Source organism: Branchiostoma floridae, chromosome 6 (assembly GCF_000003815.2).
Source record: "Branchiostoma floridae strain S238N-H82 chromosome 6, Bfl_VNyyK, whole genome shotgun sequence".
Taxonomy (NCBI): domain Eukaryota; kingdom Metazoa; phylum Chordata; class Leptocardii; order Amphioxiformes; family Branchiostomatidae; genus Branchiostoma; species Branchiostoma floridae.
In genome coordinates this window covers 11,804,430-11,818,569 of record NC_049984.1, presented here as the reverse complement: position 1 = coordinate 11,818,569, position 14,140 = coordinate 11,804,430, and the positions used below count along the sequence as shown (strand labels likewise).

The following is a 14,140-nucleotide window of genomic DNA, read 5'->3' as shown; positions in this document are numbered from 1 at the left end:
GGGCTTCGAAGTGGAGATGCGCGCCACCCTACGCATCTTAGATGCATGGGCAAACTTTAACTTAATCACAAGACATTGTACAGGGACAATTTGAAGGTCAACTCCTGGGAAGCGATTACCCATAACAGAGCCAGCAAACATAATAAGGCATGAGGACCTTTGAAGCCAACAGAGTAGCTGTTAATCATGAAAAGAAAAAGAATAAGGAAACAGTGCTTCAACCTTGTCTGATCATTACCCTGCAGCAGTCCATGTACATCCAAAGTTGGTCCCCACATGAGTTGTCTTCTCACTCATCTGTCAAACTGATAGGAGAATCAATTACCCGGTATCATCGTTATCGAGAGCCTAAAACATGCATGATAGGGTAGAATTATATCTTATTTTACTAACAAATTTAATGAATATGTTAGATATATAAACCTTGTATGGTCCACTGAAGCAAGGTGTTTTCTGATTTGAAATGCCCAAACAATGAGACCTTTGTCTTAAAAGTTTTCTTTTTGTTTCAGAGATAGAAACTTTCACATCTGCAGCCCGAGAACTACAAGGGCTCTTCATTCTGGGCCTGGTCAAAGACAAGGCACTGGCTCAAGAAGTGTGAGTGGAGGTTGCTCTTTATCAATTGATGCTGTTCTTTTCAGAATGTATATCAAAAATTGCAATATCTCAGCAAATTACAAGTATACAGTATCTCTTGCTCTAACCAATGTTGTCCAATTTGTGTATTATCAAAAAAATGAAGGCATGGTGAGTGAAGAAATATATCATTATAGTATGATCCCTATTCATTTCTTTCTCAAAATTAGTTTGTACACAGAATAGAAGGGAATTGTAACATCAAATGCCATGTGGATACCATGCATGGCGTAATTTATATGTAACAAAATATTTCCTTCCTTTTTTCTAGCGTGAACTCTAATAAATGATCAGTGTTTTTTTGCTTCCAACAAATTAGACAACAGTAGGTAGCACTGTGCTAGATGATGTTAACATCATTGTTGGTATGTTTCAGTGGTTCCATGTATGGCTCCTCAGTACCAGGTGTGGTAGTGGTGAAGAGGGATGACCAGTACCAGCCCTTCAAACTCTTCTCTGGCAAGATCTTTCACAAACCCAGCCTCGTCAAATTCATCCAGCTAGCCAGCCTTCCTGTATTCGTAAGTAATATTACTGGGAAATTTTAGTGTACTTAACAATACGATAGATAATGAGAACTACTTTTTAATGATTAAGGAAATTTGAGGTTTGAAAGAATGAAGTTTTGTATGTGTTGGAAGAACTAATTTAAAAGCATTCAAGGTTAAGATATGAGGCAACATTGTACTGCAGTCTGTACCTACACATGTAAGTAACACCACTTAACACCAATTCAGAATCAACAATTTTTTTTAGAGAGGCTCAGCTTATTTCTAGATGTTTCTAAATATTTCTTATTTCTCACTTTTAGAAGACTTAGACTACGTCTTGTGGAGTTAATTTCTTACTTTGTGATAAAAAATGTTATCAACCCCTTTCTGTATTTTTGCCCAGCCTGAGCTGACCCCAAAGAACTTCCCCTCGTTCTTCATCCAAGACAAACCGTTTGTGATTCTATTTGGAGGGAGGGGGGAAGAGCTGGAGTCTGTCGGTCAGATTGCTGCAGCAGAAGAACTTCCTGTTGTTTTCTGCCAGATGAACATGTAAGTGACACAACCTTTCTAAACTGGGTTTGCATGGATTTATAGCAAAACTTTTGGTGCCCAGATGGTAACCCTAACAGATTATGTATCACTTTGTAGGTAACAATTGTTGTGTTCATTGAATTGTGTTGAAGTGTGTCATGTTCCAGGGAAGTACCAGTAACTATCAAATGAAGACACAACAACTACAGGATGAATCATAAGGTAGCATACTTCATGTGTATGTATCATTTTGTACTTTTTAATCCTGTCCAGGGTCAGTCCAGCCTCTTGGGAGCAGACTTTCTCCAGTTCTATGTGCCAAATGCTGGTCTTCCTGCACTGGTCATGGTCAAGCACAAGACGGTGAGAACATTAGAATGTTATTTTGAAATGACTTAAATTTGTCGTTCAAGAAGACCTTAACTTGTGATGATACACATGTATAGGAGATATGGTAATGTGATAGATGCAGAAGTTGGCTCAACCCCTCATATCTACAAATTCTACTATTTCCATCAAGCACTCTGTCCTTGTTTTGCATAAATATGAAACTGCCTTTAGGCATAACACAAATGTTTTGTACAGACAGTAACAGTTGTTTAGTACAAACATTATGATAAGGGTTCATCCACTCAAACCTTTATATGGGCTTCTACTCCCTTCAATAAGAACAGTGAGATTTTAACCATGTTTAAGGTTTGCCACTCCTCATTCCCTTAGCCAAAGCTATGTAGTTCTTTTCACTGGAGTTGAGTTAGAAGAATTGTAGAATTGTTGTTAAGTTCACAAGGGTACAGCATTGGGGCCTTTTACGGATTCGAACCCAGAGCCTTTAGGTTCTAGTCACATCATTGACAACTCTAACCAGTTTGCCACCTTGTATCCCCTACAGGGAGGAGTGTTTGAGTACCCTTACCCCGATGACCTCTCAAAGGACAAGGTGACTGCCTGGGTCCGTGGCTGTGAGAATGGTGACATCTTGGCCAACAGTGAGTTCATGTTTTTGTTCTTCAGCTGTCCTGCATCAATTAATATTTACTTACAGTAAAATAGGTATTTTTTTAATGAATATGAATGGTAGAGAACCAGCTTTATGCCATCTGAATGATGTCAGATGAGTCTGACAACAGGAAAAAGATTCTGCACATAACACTATTAATAGTAACATACCAGTGTTGTACAGAACATATGCTAGTATGCTGCATAAGGCCAGGCTGTGAGGCTTGATAAACTCACCTATACTGTTTTCAACAAGTATAGGTGGTAAGATCTGTAATAACACTGCTCAAGGTGTGACTCTTCTTAAACATCGGACCTCTGTATTTATGTCCCGTCCAAGAGGACATAGCCAACCAAAGCTATGTACACATTTTTAACCTGAATCTAGGAAGTAAATAGGTGTAAAATGCCTTTCCCAAAAGCACAATTCGGGTATGCTATGGATTATAAGTTAACAATTCTAACCACAAGAACACCCTGCCTCCTGTGTCTCCTCAGATGAGCTGCAGGAGGAGAAATGGGGACCCATGATGCCTGGCTACGACTTCCTGGCTTTCATCGACTCAGAGGGAGACTCTGCCAAGCAGAGGAACGAGCGTTCCATTCACCACGACGTGGCAGACATTGAGACGGAGGGGATCGAGCCTGAAGACGAGGAGGTGCCTGAGGAGGAGGAGGTCCCTACTGAAGGATCCAGGCTCAGCAAACCTGACGTCAAACTTCACAAGCACACAGAGCTTTGATGTAACAATCACTAACATTTATCTGCTGGGGAGCATATATTTACCAACATTCCAAAAAACGGTGTGTCTGAGAGATCTCTAATTGCATTTTCCCCAGGCTTGCACAGTGAAGTTATACAGGAATGTATTTTACTGGGAGATGTTGCATTGGAGATGATCTATCAAGACAATTTTTTGGGGTGGGGGGGTCTATATTACCTGGTGGTGTTATGTTGGTAGACGTTAGATGCTTGTACAGGTGTACACAGGGAAGTTATACGGGCAATGCATTTTTCTGGGAGACATTGCATTGGAGATAGTCTTTTCAGGGTGGGTGTGTCTATATTACCAGGTGATGTTATGTTATTGATGTTAAGATATGATACACTGTGCCAGACATGAAAGGCATTTATATGATAGTAAGCTTCCAACAACATATGGGACCAAGAGATACATGTGTAACTTCTTATACACTAAAATTCAAGTCTGTAACATATTTTTCTGCTTAAGAGTCTTTGGTTTTGTCTACAAGTGCCTTATTTTCAAGTAAATGGTGTAAGAATTGATAAAGGGTAAAGAAGAATTTCTAGATACTAGTGATCAATAGTGACAATTTGATTTCGATGTATGTTGACATTTGGGTGTACATTTTCATAATACAGGAACAGGAGTGTATTTATTCAGTCAGGTGAACATATTCTATATTTTTGAGGCATTCTATTTTACAGAGAAAGGTGTTTATAACAACTACATGTATGTTTATTAAGACTTTTGCACAGGGTGTGCTCGTGCTTGCTGGTGTTATATTTATATTGTGAGGGTATAGGTTTCAGGAACAAAGCTATTTCCTGACACTGTATTTTGATACTAGTGTTGTCTTGAAGACGAATACATAAAACATGCAGTATTTTGACATTACATATGGTGTCCTGATGATGTAGTCTCACTACCCAGGAATGTAACAAATCAAAAACAGTTTACTGGTGCTTTTCTCTGAATTGATACCAAAGGACTTGCCATGCAACTAAGTGAACGGCCAGATGAGATTTTTGTGTACGCAGCACTACCAAGATACAAAATGTATGTCTTATGATGAGTAAACATTCAATGTAGCTACATGTACATGGAAAATATTAAAGGCTCACATTACCATGGAGCCTACTTCAAGCAACTGTTGGTCAAAGTCTATGTATTCTGTACATCACAAACTCTCTCTTATCTAGTTTTTGATGTACAATATAGACTTTGACCTGCTGTTACAGTAGCTCTTATTACTCCAGGGTAACGGGAGCCTTATGTATAGGCGAGAAAGAGTAAAATATGTACATGTAGTTTTGTGGGTGATATAAGCAATAAGCCATACTAGCTCTTAGTCTAGTGTTTGCTTATTTTCTGGTAACAAATACAATGTACATTTTATCATTCCCTGTATCAAACCTTATATTTTACCATGCAGAGAGATTGGAACTGTGAAAAAAAAACAAATTTATAGACATATGGATAAGCATTAGGGATAAGGAAGGTTTGTTTAGGTGCAATAAAATAATTGTGGATTAAAAAAGAAAATTTGTTTCACTGGTCTTCTTGTGCTATGGAAGATTGATTTGTGGGAACTTGTGCAAACTGACCTTGAATGTGTGTAAATTGCTGGTATGTATAAGGTACTCTTATGAATGAAGAGTCAACCTTGTAGATTTTGAAGCAAGTATCTCTACAGAAGGACCACCTGGTGTGTCAATATGACTACTTTTTGGTCCCTAAGATAATTTTTGCCATTGACATAAGCTGTCAATAGTGACCATCTGTCAACATAGCCCAAAGTTAATCAAGCCTCGAGTGGTCTAATTGCCAAATGTGCACTTTTGACTGTCTGTACATCATGTATGTTATGCACAAATGTGTGCCTTTACCAAGAAACTTGCCAAGACAATGTGTTCTTCAGAAGCGTATTTTTATCTCTATCTAGATGAATTGTTACATAATTCAGACTTGTTTAGTTTACAGTTAAGACAAAAATGTGACTTTTGGTCATGAATATCTTATCGAAATTATCCTATGAAGTAATTACTGCAAGAATTACCGAAAGGGCAACTATTGTCATAAATCTTACTTGTAAAAAAAATGACAGTATTGACAGAGATATAACATGAGCTGCATGAACTGGTTAATCAAATCATCTAAAACATAATAGCCATCCAGTTTCTTGTACAACGCTATCCCTTGGCCCCACAATAACTACATGTATCATCATGTGGAGATAATAACACAAATACGCAGTCAAGTGCAACATTGCACAAAGTGTGTGGTATTGCATAAATATGGTATTGATAAAATGGCTTTATAACATCCTTCATGGCCCTTTACCTACAAGCTTACACAACACAATTCCACATATCAGAACAAAACGAAGCACATCACAGGAACATAAGCGTATATAGTCTTCACACATATCAACTTGAAGATACATTCCCATGTATAGGTTTCAAAAGACGTGGTTTTGTCAAAAGAGAGATTGTATGCAACAGCCATTCATCTGATGCGACGTTGACTACAGAGGATGAGAGAGACACGGCAGCTTGGATACCAGGCCATATACCATGTTTATTACATTCTGGGGATGTGCTTTAAAGTACACACGTACTGTATATCCAGCAAATACGACAGATACTTGTCTGCATGTGTAAACCAATAAGAATCAAAACAATACAAATGAAACAACATTGCTTGGCATAACTTTGTTTTTAAAACAGCAGCATCCATAGTTTGATTCTGTACAGTAAGCTGGAAGTGGAAATCTTTGATACACTGACTCCATGCACGTGCCAATGTTAACTCGGTGCATGAGATGGCAAGACAAAATTATGTTTTACATCTTTGGTTATATAGCATTGCCTGTGCTTAGACATGTACAATGCTAGAAATATATATATCACTGACCCTTCTGGGTTTACATTCATATTCAATTTGCACGATTGTAACAGGCTCATAACATATACATTTGTACCTAAATGTAGTCTCCACAGAAATTTTTCTTAGAACTCCGGTAAGTTTCCTGATAATCATAATCTGAGGATCTGATGGCTTTTTGAAATTGCAAATAGCTTATTGCACTGTATGTTTCCTTGTGACCGACCAACTAAATGAAGTCTTCTAGATAACTAAGACATAGGAATGGCTATACTGTTGCATCGACCACATGCTGGCAACTATACAGACGTTCAAGAGCAACACCAAACATATAAAATGTTACTGTGTCCATGGAATTTTCACTATTTACATCATGAATATTCACACGATTACATGTACTTGTCGACGTACAATTTTATAATATCTCTTTCCCTGCCTTTCTTAGTCATCTTAAGACTTCTCTCAAACCATCAACCTAGGATACTGCAATCATTATCCAACTTGTCTAGTTTCGAACACTACAACCTAAACTTTCGCATCTTCTACAAGGACCTGACACGTAGTCCTCGTCATACGATCACAATCTGAGGGTATTCTTGGGATAGTTGTGCATTTGTCCTGCAAAATTCCACTGTCTCATTACAGAAAAGACTTTTCTTAGATCTTTGTCCACTTGAAAATCTACGGCATCAACATCGTACAATGACCGACATGTAAGATGAATATGACAGCGCCATAAATTCTCACCTTAGCATCTACTTTTCCACAAATGAAACAAAAGATCACATTTGACACAAATTTAAAGAATATACACATCTTGATTTGGAGATCAGGTAGAAAGACATCACTTTAGTCTGGTCTCTTAGATTAGGTTAGATTAGACCAGTATTTTCTGGTGAAGTCTATATTAGAACATACACCTAAAACCACTCATTCACAACATTGACTACAGCAAGTGCAGCTGCACCGAGGGAGGCAGAAATGGCCCACACTGCAAACTTCAGCGCCAGGTTTGTTGGCTTTCTGAGCTGTACCGTCTTCACGTCCCCGTTCTGTGCGGTACTGTTGCCGAATCGCCGCCGCCGCCGAAGCACAGTATCTGGTTTCTGATTGGTGGCCATCTCAAAGTCCTCATAACAACTAATGGTGGTGCTGTTTTGAAAGAGGAATAGTTATACAATGCAGAGTCAATGTGGAACAAAATGTGGAACAAAATGTATTCTACTAGTCTCTCTCTCTCTCTTTCTCTCTCTCTATACATGTACAGTGTACATACTATACTGTAATTATGAGTATCATAGATACCAATCATGGCCCATTGCTAATGTGTTTTAGTTGTTTATTTTTTATTGTAAGATTTACTAAGATGTGATTTTAAAACTACATGTGCTAGTGTAGCTGTATTAGACACATGAGAATGCTGGTTTAACAAGATTACTTCCACCAAAACATGAACTGATCTTTCTTGTTTGTTTTGCAAAGCAAATAAACCATCTAAGGCACAACACACTTTGTTCAACAACGATAGCTACAAGCCCATATTTTCTTCTTCAGGACTGACCTGGATAAGAACTCCAGCTCTGCCTCCTTGGCCAGCATGGAGGGAGGGTACTGGATGAACAGGTCCCCTGCACGACTGACCAGGTGTTCAAACGGCAGGTCCTCGGGCAGGCGGGACAGGGTGTGGTGCACCATGGTCATCTCACATTCCACACGCAGGATGTCTTCACTTCTGTACAGAACTATCTGTGGGGTAAAATGACAGGCATTTTTGCAAGTTTGTTAAGTTAGTTCAAGTTCTGCTCACATCACATGGTGCATAAGATAGCACCCAACCTCATTTCAATAACCCTACAGCCACACAACTTAATGCAATCGTTACAGCAGGCAGGGCTTGAAATACACTTTTGGGTCAACTTGCACTGGTGCAAAATGAGCCAAAAGTTACCTGCACCAAAAGAAAATTACTTGCACAACCTAAAGTAGTAGCTGATACAAGTACGTTTTGAAATTCAGAAAAATATTATTAGCAGAACCCAGAACACTCTCCTCTGGAGTACAGTATTGCTTTAAATGAGAAACCAGTATGCATCAAGGATCTAGGGTCATAATATCGTGCAAGTATTTCATGAAAAAGACCCACTCAAACTCAAATAATGATTACCTGTCTTGGAAGCAAGAGTCAAAATAAATCTCTAACAACTGTGTCCATGACATCCAATATGTAACAATAACAACAGTTCAGCGTAGTTTATGAAGAACTGAATGACTGACCTGTGCTGCTAGGTAGATAGGCATGAGGGGGTGGCAGGCCAGGAAGAAGTCGTATAACCGGACGATGTGCCTGATATCTGTGAGAACGTGGCCGTACCACGTGATTAACCAGCTCAGGGCAAAGATGGTGCCCACATCTGATCTGTTTGGGTGACAAAACACAGCAATAGTTGAACTATTGTGTAACACAGTAAGACATGCTCTATGGTGAATGTTCATTGAGATTCACAAAAGAATTGTTTTCAGTCTATTTATCTTGTTTTGGTGTGAGTTCAAGTTTGCTCTTGCTGGCCTTGTTCCAAGTTTGTTCACAAGCTGAGTTGTAACCAGAGAATAGCAGGATGTGAAAGTTACGTTGGTTTGCCTCTAAATTTGTCGGTCATGCTGGCAGGAAGTGAACACTGGTACATGGGCAAAAGTCAGGAACCTGAGGCTGGGCGAGTGTAGCATGTGATGTATAATATGGACATGGTGGTGTTATTTTTTGTCAAGAAATTGAGATATCTCTTCCTATCTTGTTATGGGCTTGTTCTATTTAGAGCTCACAGTTGTTTATGTTTCATTTTATTGTACATGTATATGAATTGTTTCAGACTCCAGGAGAAATATTGGTACAATTTTTCACTAATGGAGATCATGATAAAACAAACAAACAAACAGATTCGTTCGTCCATTGATTGCCCTGCTGTGTGATGGGCATCAAAGATAAGTTCCTCACCTCTCCAGAAAGTCTCTCAGTTCAGGGTGGGCTTTACCCACTATTGGCATGAGGTAGCCCAGGATGTGACGAGTCCTGTCCATAGATTCATCCATGAAGTCCCTAGTGACAAAGGAAATGTTGAGTTCCATATTGATGGACTATCGAAAAGCACAACTTACTACACATAGAGAATATTACACTGTGTATTCTGTATCACCCGGTGCACCAGCACGATCTGAAAGGTGGGATCGCTGGGACAGAGGGTGATGCAGAATACAGCGTTGTTGTTTTTTAATGCCATACCCACCCCAGAAAACACACATTTCAGTGCAAAATGGGCCAGAACTTAGCAAAATTTGGTGTCTCCCAACAAAAACAAAATGCAAAAGGTTCATGCCAATGTCAAGTCTGTTGGTGCAAGTGTGTTCTAGTTATTCAATGGAACCTGGCAGGACACAAGTAGAACCCCATGGAATACAATAAAAGACATGGAAACACATGGACTTGTATCAAAAATTTTCAACCCCCATGAATGACATAAATTATGACAGAAAGAACACAGCAATAAAAAGCCTTGAAGATATCAATGTAATTTACCTAACAACAGATGGACAGGTTTAAAGTCCTGTATGATGAGCACATGTACAGTACTGTACCTACCTCAGATGGTACTCTGACAGTTTGTCCATGATGGCAAAGGCAAGATCCTCTCCCACTACCAACAGGAAGGTCACACAGATATCATGGTACCCCTGGGAAGAACATCAAGTCAATTAGCATTCAGAGTATGGGAAATATGCAATGTTATACGTAAAGAATTACCCTTCATTATATTCCAAAGATCAGTCAGTCCGCTATACGTCACATGTGATAGAATAAGAGAGAAAATTGCAGCCTTACACAATAATCAGAATGCACTAGGCTAAGCCAACCCTTTCCCTTTGAGTATTGACTGAGACTTATTAGCTTAGCAGGCCAGAACTGACATCATCTATGGAATACCAACAACCCAACTAGGAGCTGATAATTGGTTGGTGGACTAAGATAAGCAGCACATTTTGATATCAAATAGATCAAACCCTTAGCTAACCTTTAAGCTGTTAATTTTATGATATGGTGGATTTGGGAAAATGATGATCTAGACCACACAGAAATGGTAATGGTTGGAGTGTCCTGTTACAACAAACCTGATAGTAGTGAAGCTCTGGGTGTCTGACGAGAACTCTGAGAATGATGTCCACCAGTTGGTCCTGTAATCTTGACCTTTGTTCTTCCTTCATGTCTGTAGGTCAAAACAGTCAGTAATTAAGAGTGTCAGTTCTGAATAAAGCCACACTGACTTTATCATATGGATGACATCCATTCACAAATCAAGTTTCGTCCTCTTCAATTCAATGACAGTCGGGTGTTGCACAAAATGTTGCTATTGCAATTCCACTACCAAAATACTTTCACAAGAAATAGTCATGGATATTTTACTTACTGGCTGGAAATCTTCTCATTGATCTTTCCACATCAAGAACAACTTGTCTGTAGTCCCGGTGGGCTCTAATGTTGGCTGGAAAAGGATGGGAAGTCCAATGAGCAGAGAACACATTCATAATTCATCTAATTACTGCAGATGATTTACACTATATAGTATATTGGTAGTATCAGTGCCACTAAAGTAGGATTTATGTTCCACAATGCCAATATGGCAGAACAAAACCAAATGGAAATTCAGAGAGGAAAAAAATCTTCAATATGCTGTGCTTGAACACAGTGCTTCAAGACAAACAAGATATATACCTGGCTTGGGAGGAATTTCAAACACATTGACGTTCATTAGTTTGGGCCAGGCTTTTCTCCGCAGGTCATCTCGTAGCAGACCACCATCGCTGATGGCCAGCCTCCTGAGGTTTGCGATGTCCGGGGGATCGCTGCGCATGGCCTCCTGTATAGCCTTGGCCTTGTGCTTCTTATCAGAGGCAATCTTAATGTCTCCACTGCCATGGCTACCACTGCTACCTGTGCTTCCTACAAGATCAGATTTACAATGAAAAAAGGACAGTTTGAAACTTTGGATCCATATACATGTAGTATGATGTACAACAAAGGTCACACAGGTTTCTACAATACTGTACCTTCCTGTAATCAAAAAGGTACAGCACTCTTAAACCCGCGTTCATATAAATTATAATGGGCTTTGCGAATCAGGATTCATCCACAGAATTGATCCTGATTTGACCTGCCAAATCCAACTCCTGGGATGGATTCAGCAGATCAGGATCGGAACCTTGTTTTGGAGATGGATTCTGACCATTCATACCAGGTCTCAAGGTCGCAATACCATGCCTGGCCGCATCTTAATTCACCAATCTTGGTATGAAGAGGTCTGATAATTCCAACATTGAACTTTATTCATCACCTTATCAGCGGTGGCACAGCGGGTACAAAAAAAATCAAAATAAAATAAAGATAGAGAAACCCTAACTAATTAAAACTAGGCAAATTATAAGCAATAGATTAACTAGAGAGTTACAAACCATTGATAATGATACAGAATAAACAGTGGTAAATATTCGTTTTGCAAATAAATTTATAGATCAACAGGAACGCCATTGCGGCAATCTTAAAAGTTTGTACTCGTATTTGGATGCCTAAAAGCCACCCTGCTTCAGTTACAATCATCTCTTGTTGTCTACCTTGTCAGATAAATTTTGTGGCAAACTAGATTATCATGCGCAATGGGTCAAGTGGCAGTCTATCTAATGGCATCAACACAATGGGCCTAAATACAATTTCACCTCACAGAGTAGAGTCCACAGTCTAGACAATCATGAATAATAGATTGTGATTTGGGATTGATAACGGATTGTCTATTGCCTTAAGTTGGCTGTCTTGTTGACATGTCGAAAGACATAGCACCTACTCCATTGAAACATGCTAAGAAAACGTTGTTCAATTTTACAAGAATGATTCAGTCCGTATGAATGTCCGCCAGACGTATTAAACACATCCAGGCGTGGGGGCGGGGCTTCGATCGATTTGAAGAGATCTAGACAGATAATTTTTTGAGTCCATTGTTAATTCGAATCTGTATCATACAAAAAAACCCAGACCCAGAAAACAATCAGTTCCCTTTAGATATCATCTATACCTTATGATCAATGTTTACATATGCTTCTTACATATGTTATCATCGGTATGCTATTTGGTGGAAAAATTAGTGGTTGAAGAGAAATTTACGTTACGTTTCGAAAGTTCATACCTTTCCTCTTCAAAAGCCCCTTCTTCTTACCACGACTCTTCCCTTTCTTTGAGCTCAGCGACATCGGTCTTTTTTCTCCGACATCTCCACATCCCAAAATTGTTACGCAAGTCCGAAAAAGTCGTGAAAATTCGAGAAAATCTGTCCACGAACGCAAGATTACTTCACCACGGAAGCCATCTTTGTTTGCAGTGCATCATGGGAAGGAATTGCAGGATCATGCCCATCGTGCATTGCGTTAGGTCATAGGCCATATGCAAATGAGCAAAATGGCAACAACCGCGGAAGATCGAAAGCTTCTCCACCGTCGGACGAAGTCGACGTCTTCGGTGGAGGATAAAGAGAAGCTTAGAAAGCAAAAGGAAGCAGAGAAAGACAGACGAGAGTTTTATGAAAAGCCGTAAGTATTTTTGTTTTGCTGCAACGCAGCAGGGTCGCGTTATAGTTCAAATTCCCATAGACGCGACACTGCTGAGCATCCATTTTTCTGCTTATTAAACTCCTTGGAACTCGGTTGCGGTTACTTCATAGTAATACCCTAACATAATTTTCAGCAACTCGTCGACAAAATTTGTGTGGTATTTCTGTCAGCCTTATACGCCCATTTTGACTATTTGTTCACAGCAAAAATCGGTTCAATTGTCGTATTTTAGCTGGATACAGACCTACTCCTAAACGAAGCTAGGAAATAGAAACGTGACAGTAATTTGCGTGGTTTATCATGTTACTTTTGTTACGTGCCCGCTCCCACATAACTCCTATCTCTATCCAAAGTGCTGCCAAAGTGTGTAAGTATTGTGCCAGGGCTCAAACTGTGCCATGAATAATTTCCGCCCCAATGCTGTGAACTGCATGCGATATGCGAAGAAAGGCATTGCGTAAGAGGCGTGGCTTCGCTTCGGCCTTGGCATACCTTTGTCCCTACGAGTACGAGGACGTGGTTCAAAAGTAAGTCGAGTAAAGATGTGTGCATGCATGGTGTGCACGTGATAGTTTCAAACGGGCACGTGCCACAGGACTCTAGGACAGAGTTCTTCCTCATGGATGAGGGAAAATGGAAGCTGAATAAGCCATTGAAATTCTCATCTTGGTTTTGATATCTCTTTACAAGGTTGGGAAAAGAATAAAGTTGAACATGGAAAAACATGATGTTTACCTTCACATGGTCTTGTCTGGTCTTTTTTAACCTCCTTGGTCTGACAAACTACTACTTTGTTAATTCTTACTCAAATATATTCATATACTATCAATGTCATGATAAACATGTCTATAGTGACTAGTCCCTCCAACACTCCTGCCACTTGATACATTGTGTAATCAAAATTCAGACACTACAGGTGTCTGCAACTTTATCAGTAGCTATGGTGACAGCCGTCTGGCCCAGGTCATTGAACTTATTCGTGGATGAAGGTTGGACATCCGGGTAATAAGATACGCTGGAAAGCAGTTACTCAAGCAACTGGATATGATTTGCTTGAGTACTAGTAACTGTTTTTTGGCATATTGAACTTATTTGTTTGGAGAAGAACAAGAAACAGAGCAAAAGCTATCCCACACCTTTTGTTGTATGGCCACACTATTGTATACTTGCAGTACAGTAGTACTAGCGGACTAGTCCGCTGAT

General features: G+C 39.5%; 3 protein-coding genes across 7 annotated transcripts in view; 2 read left to right on the top strand and 1 right to left on the bottom strand.

Moving 5' to 3' along the window:
• The window catches only part of LOC118417906 (thioredoxin domain-containing protein 16-like), a 29,732-nt gene extending 24,781 nt beyond the window's left edge, over positions 1-4,951 (top strand). For all 4 annotated transcript variants that reach the window (XM_035823664.1, XM_035823663.1, XM_035823666.1 and 1 more), the window contains 6 exons: positions 513-600; positions 1,016-1,160; positions 1,534-1,682; positions 1,938-2,027; positions 2,557-2,653; positions 3,162-4,951. In XM_035823664.1, coding sequence (XP_035679557.1) covers positions 513-600; positions 1,016-1,160; positions 1,534-1,682; positions 1,938-2,027; positions 2,557-2,608 — 524 coding nt within the window. In that variant the 3' untranslated portion in view covers positions 2,609-2,653; positions 3,162-4,951. The remainder of the gene's footprint in view (positions 1-512; positions 601-1,015; positions 1,161-1,533; positions 1,683-1,937; positions 2,028-2,556; positions 2,654-3,161) is intronic.
• Positions 4,952-5,840: 889 nt separating this feature from the next.
• LOC118417910 (TBC1 domain family member 20-like) lies at positions 5,841-12,734 on the bottom strand. Its single transcript, XM_035823672.1, has 9 exons — positions 12,517-12,734; positions 11,055-11,282; positions 10,750-10,824; positions 10,454-10,548; positions 9,927-10,018; positions 9,285-9,386; positions 8,567-8,708; positions 7,854-8,038; positions 5,841-7,444 (listed from the first exon to the last, which is right to left on the bottom strand). The coding sequence occupies exons 1-9, from the start codon at positions 12,578-12,580 to the stop codon at positions 7,213-7,215; spliced, it is 1,215 nt and encodes a 404-aa protein (XP_035679565.1). The 5' UTR covers positions 12,581-12,734; the 3' UTR covers positions 5,841-7,212.
• The window catches only part of LOC118417909 (diacylglycerol O-acyltransferase 1-like), a 34,178-nt gene continuing 32,770 nt past the window's right edge, over positions 12,733-14,140 (top strand). For both annotated transcript variants that reach the window (XM_035823671.1, XM_035823670.1), the window contains exon 1: positions 12,733-12,916. In XM_035823671.1, the coding sequence (XP_035679564.1) occupies positions 12,771-12,916 (146 nt within the window). In that variant the 5' untranslated portion in view covers positions 12,733-12,770. The remainder of the gene's footprint in view (positions 12,917-14,140) is intronic.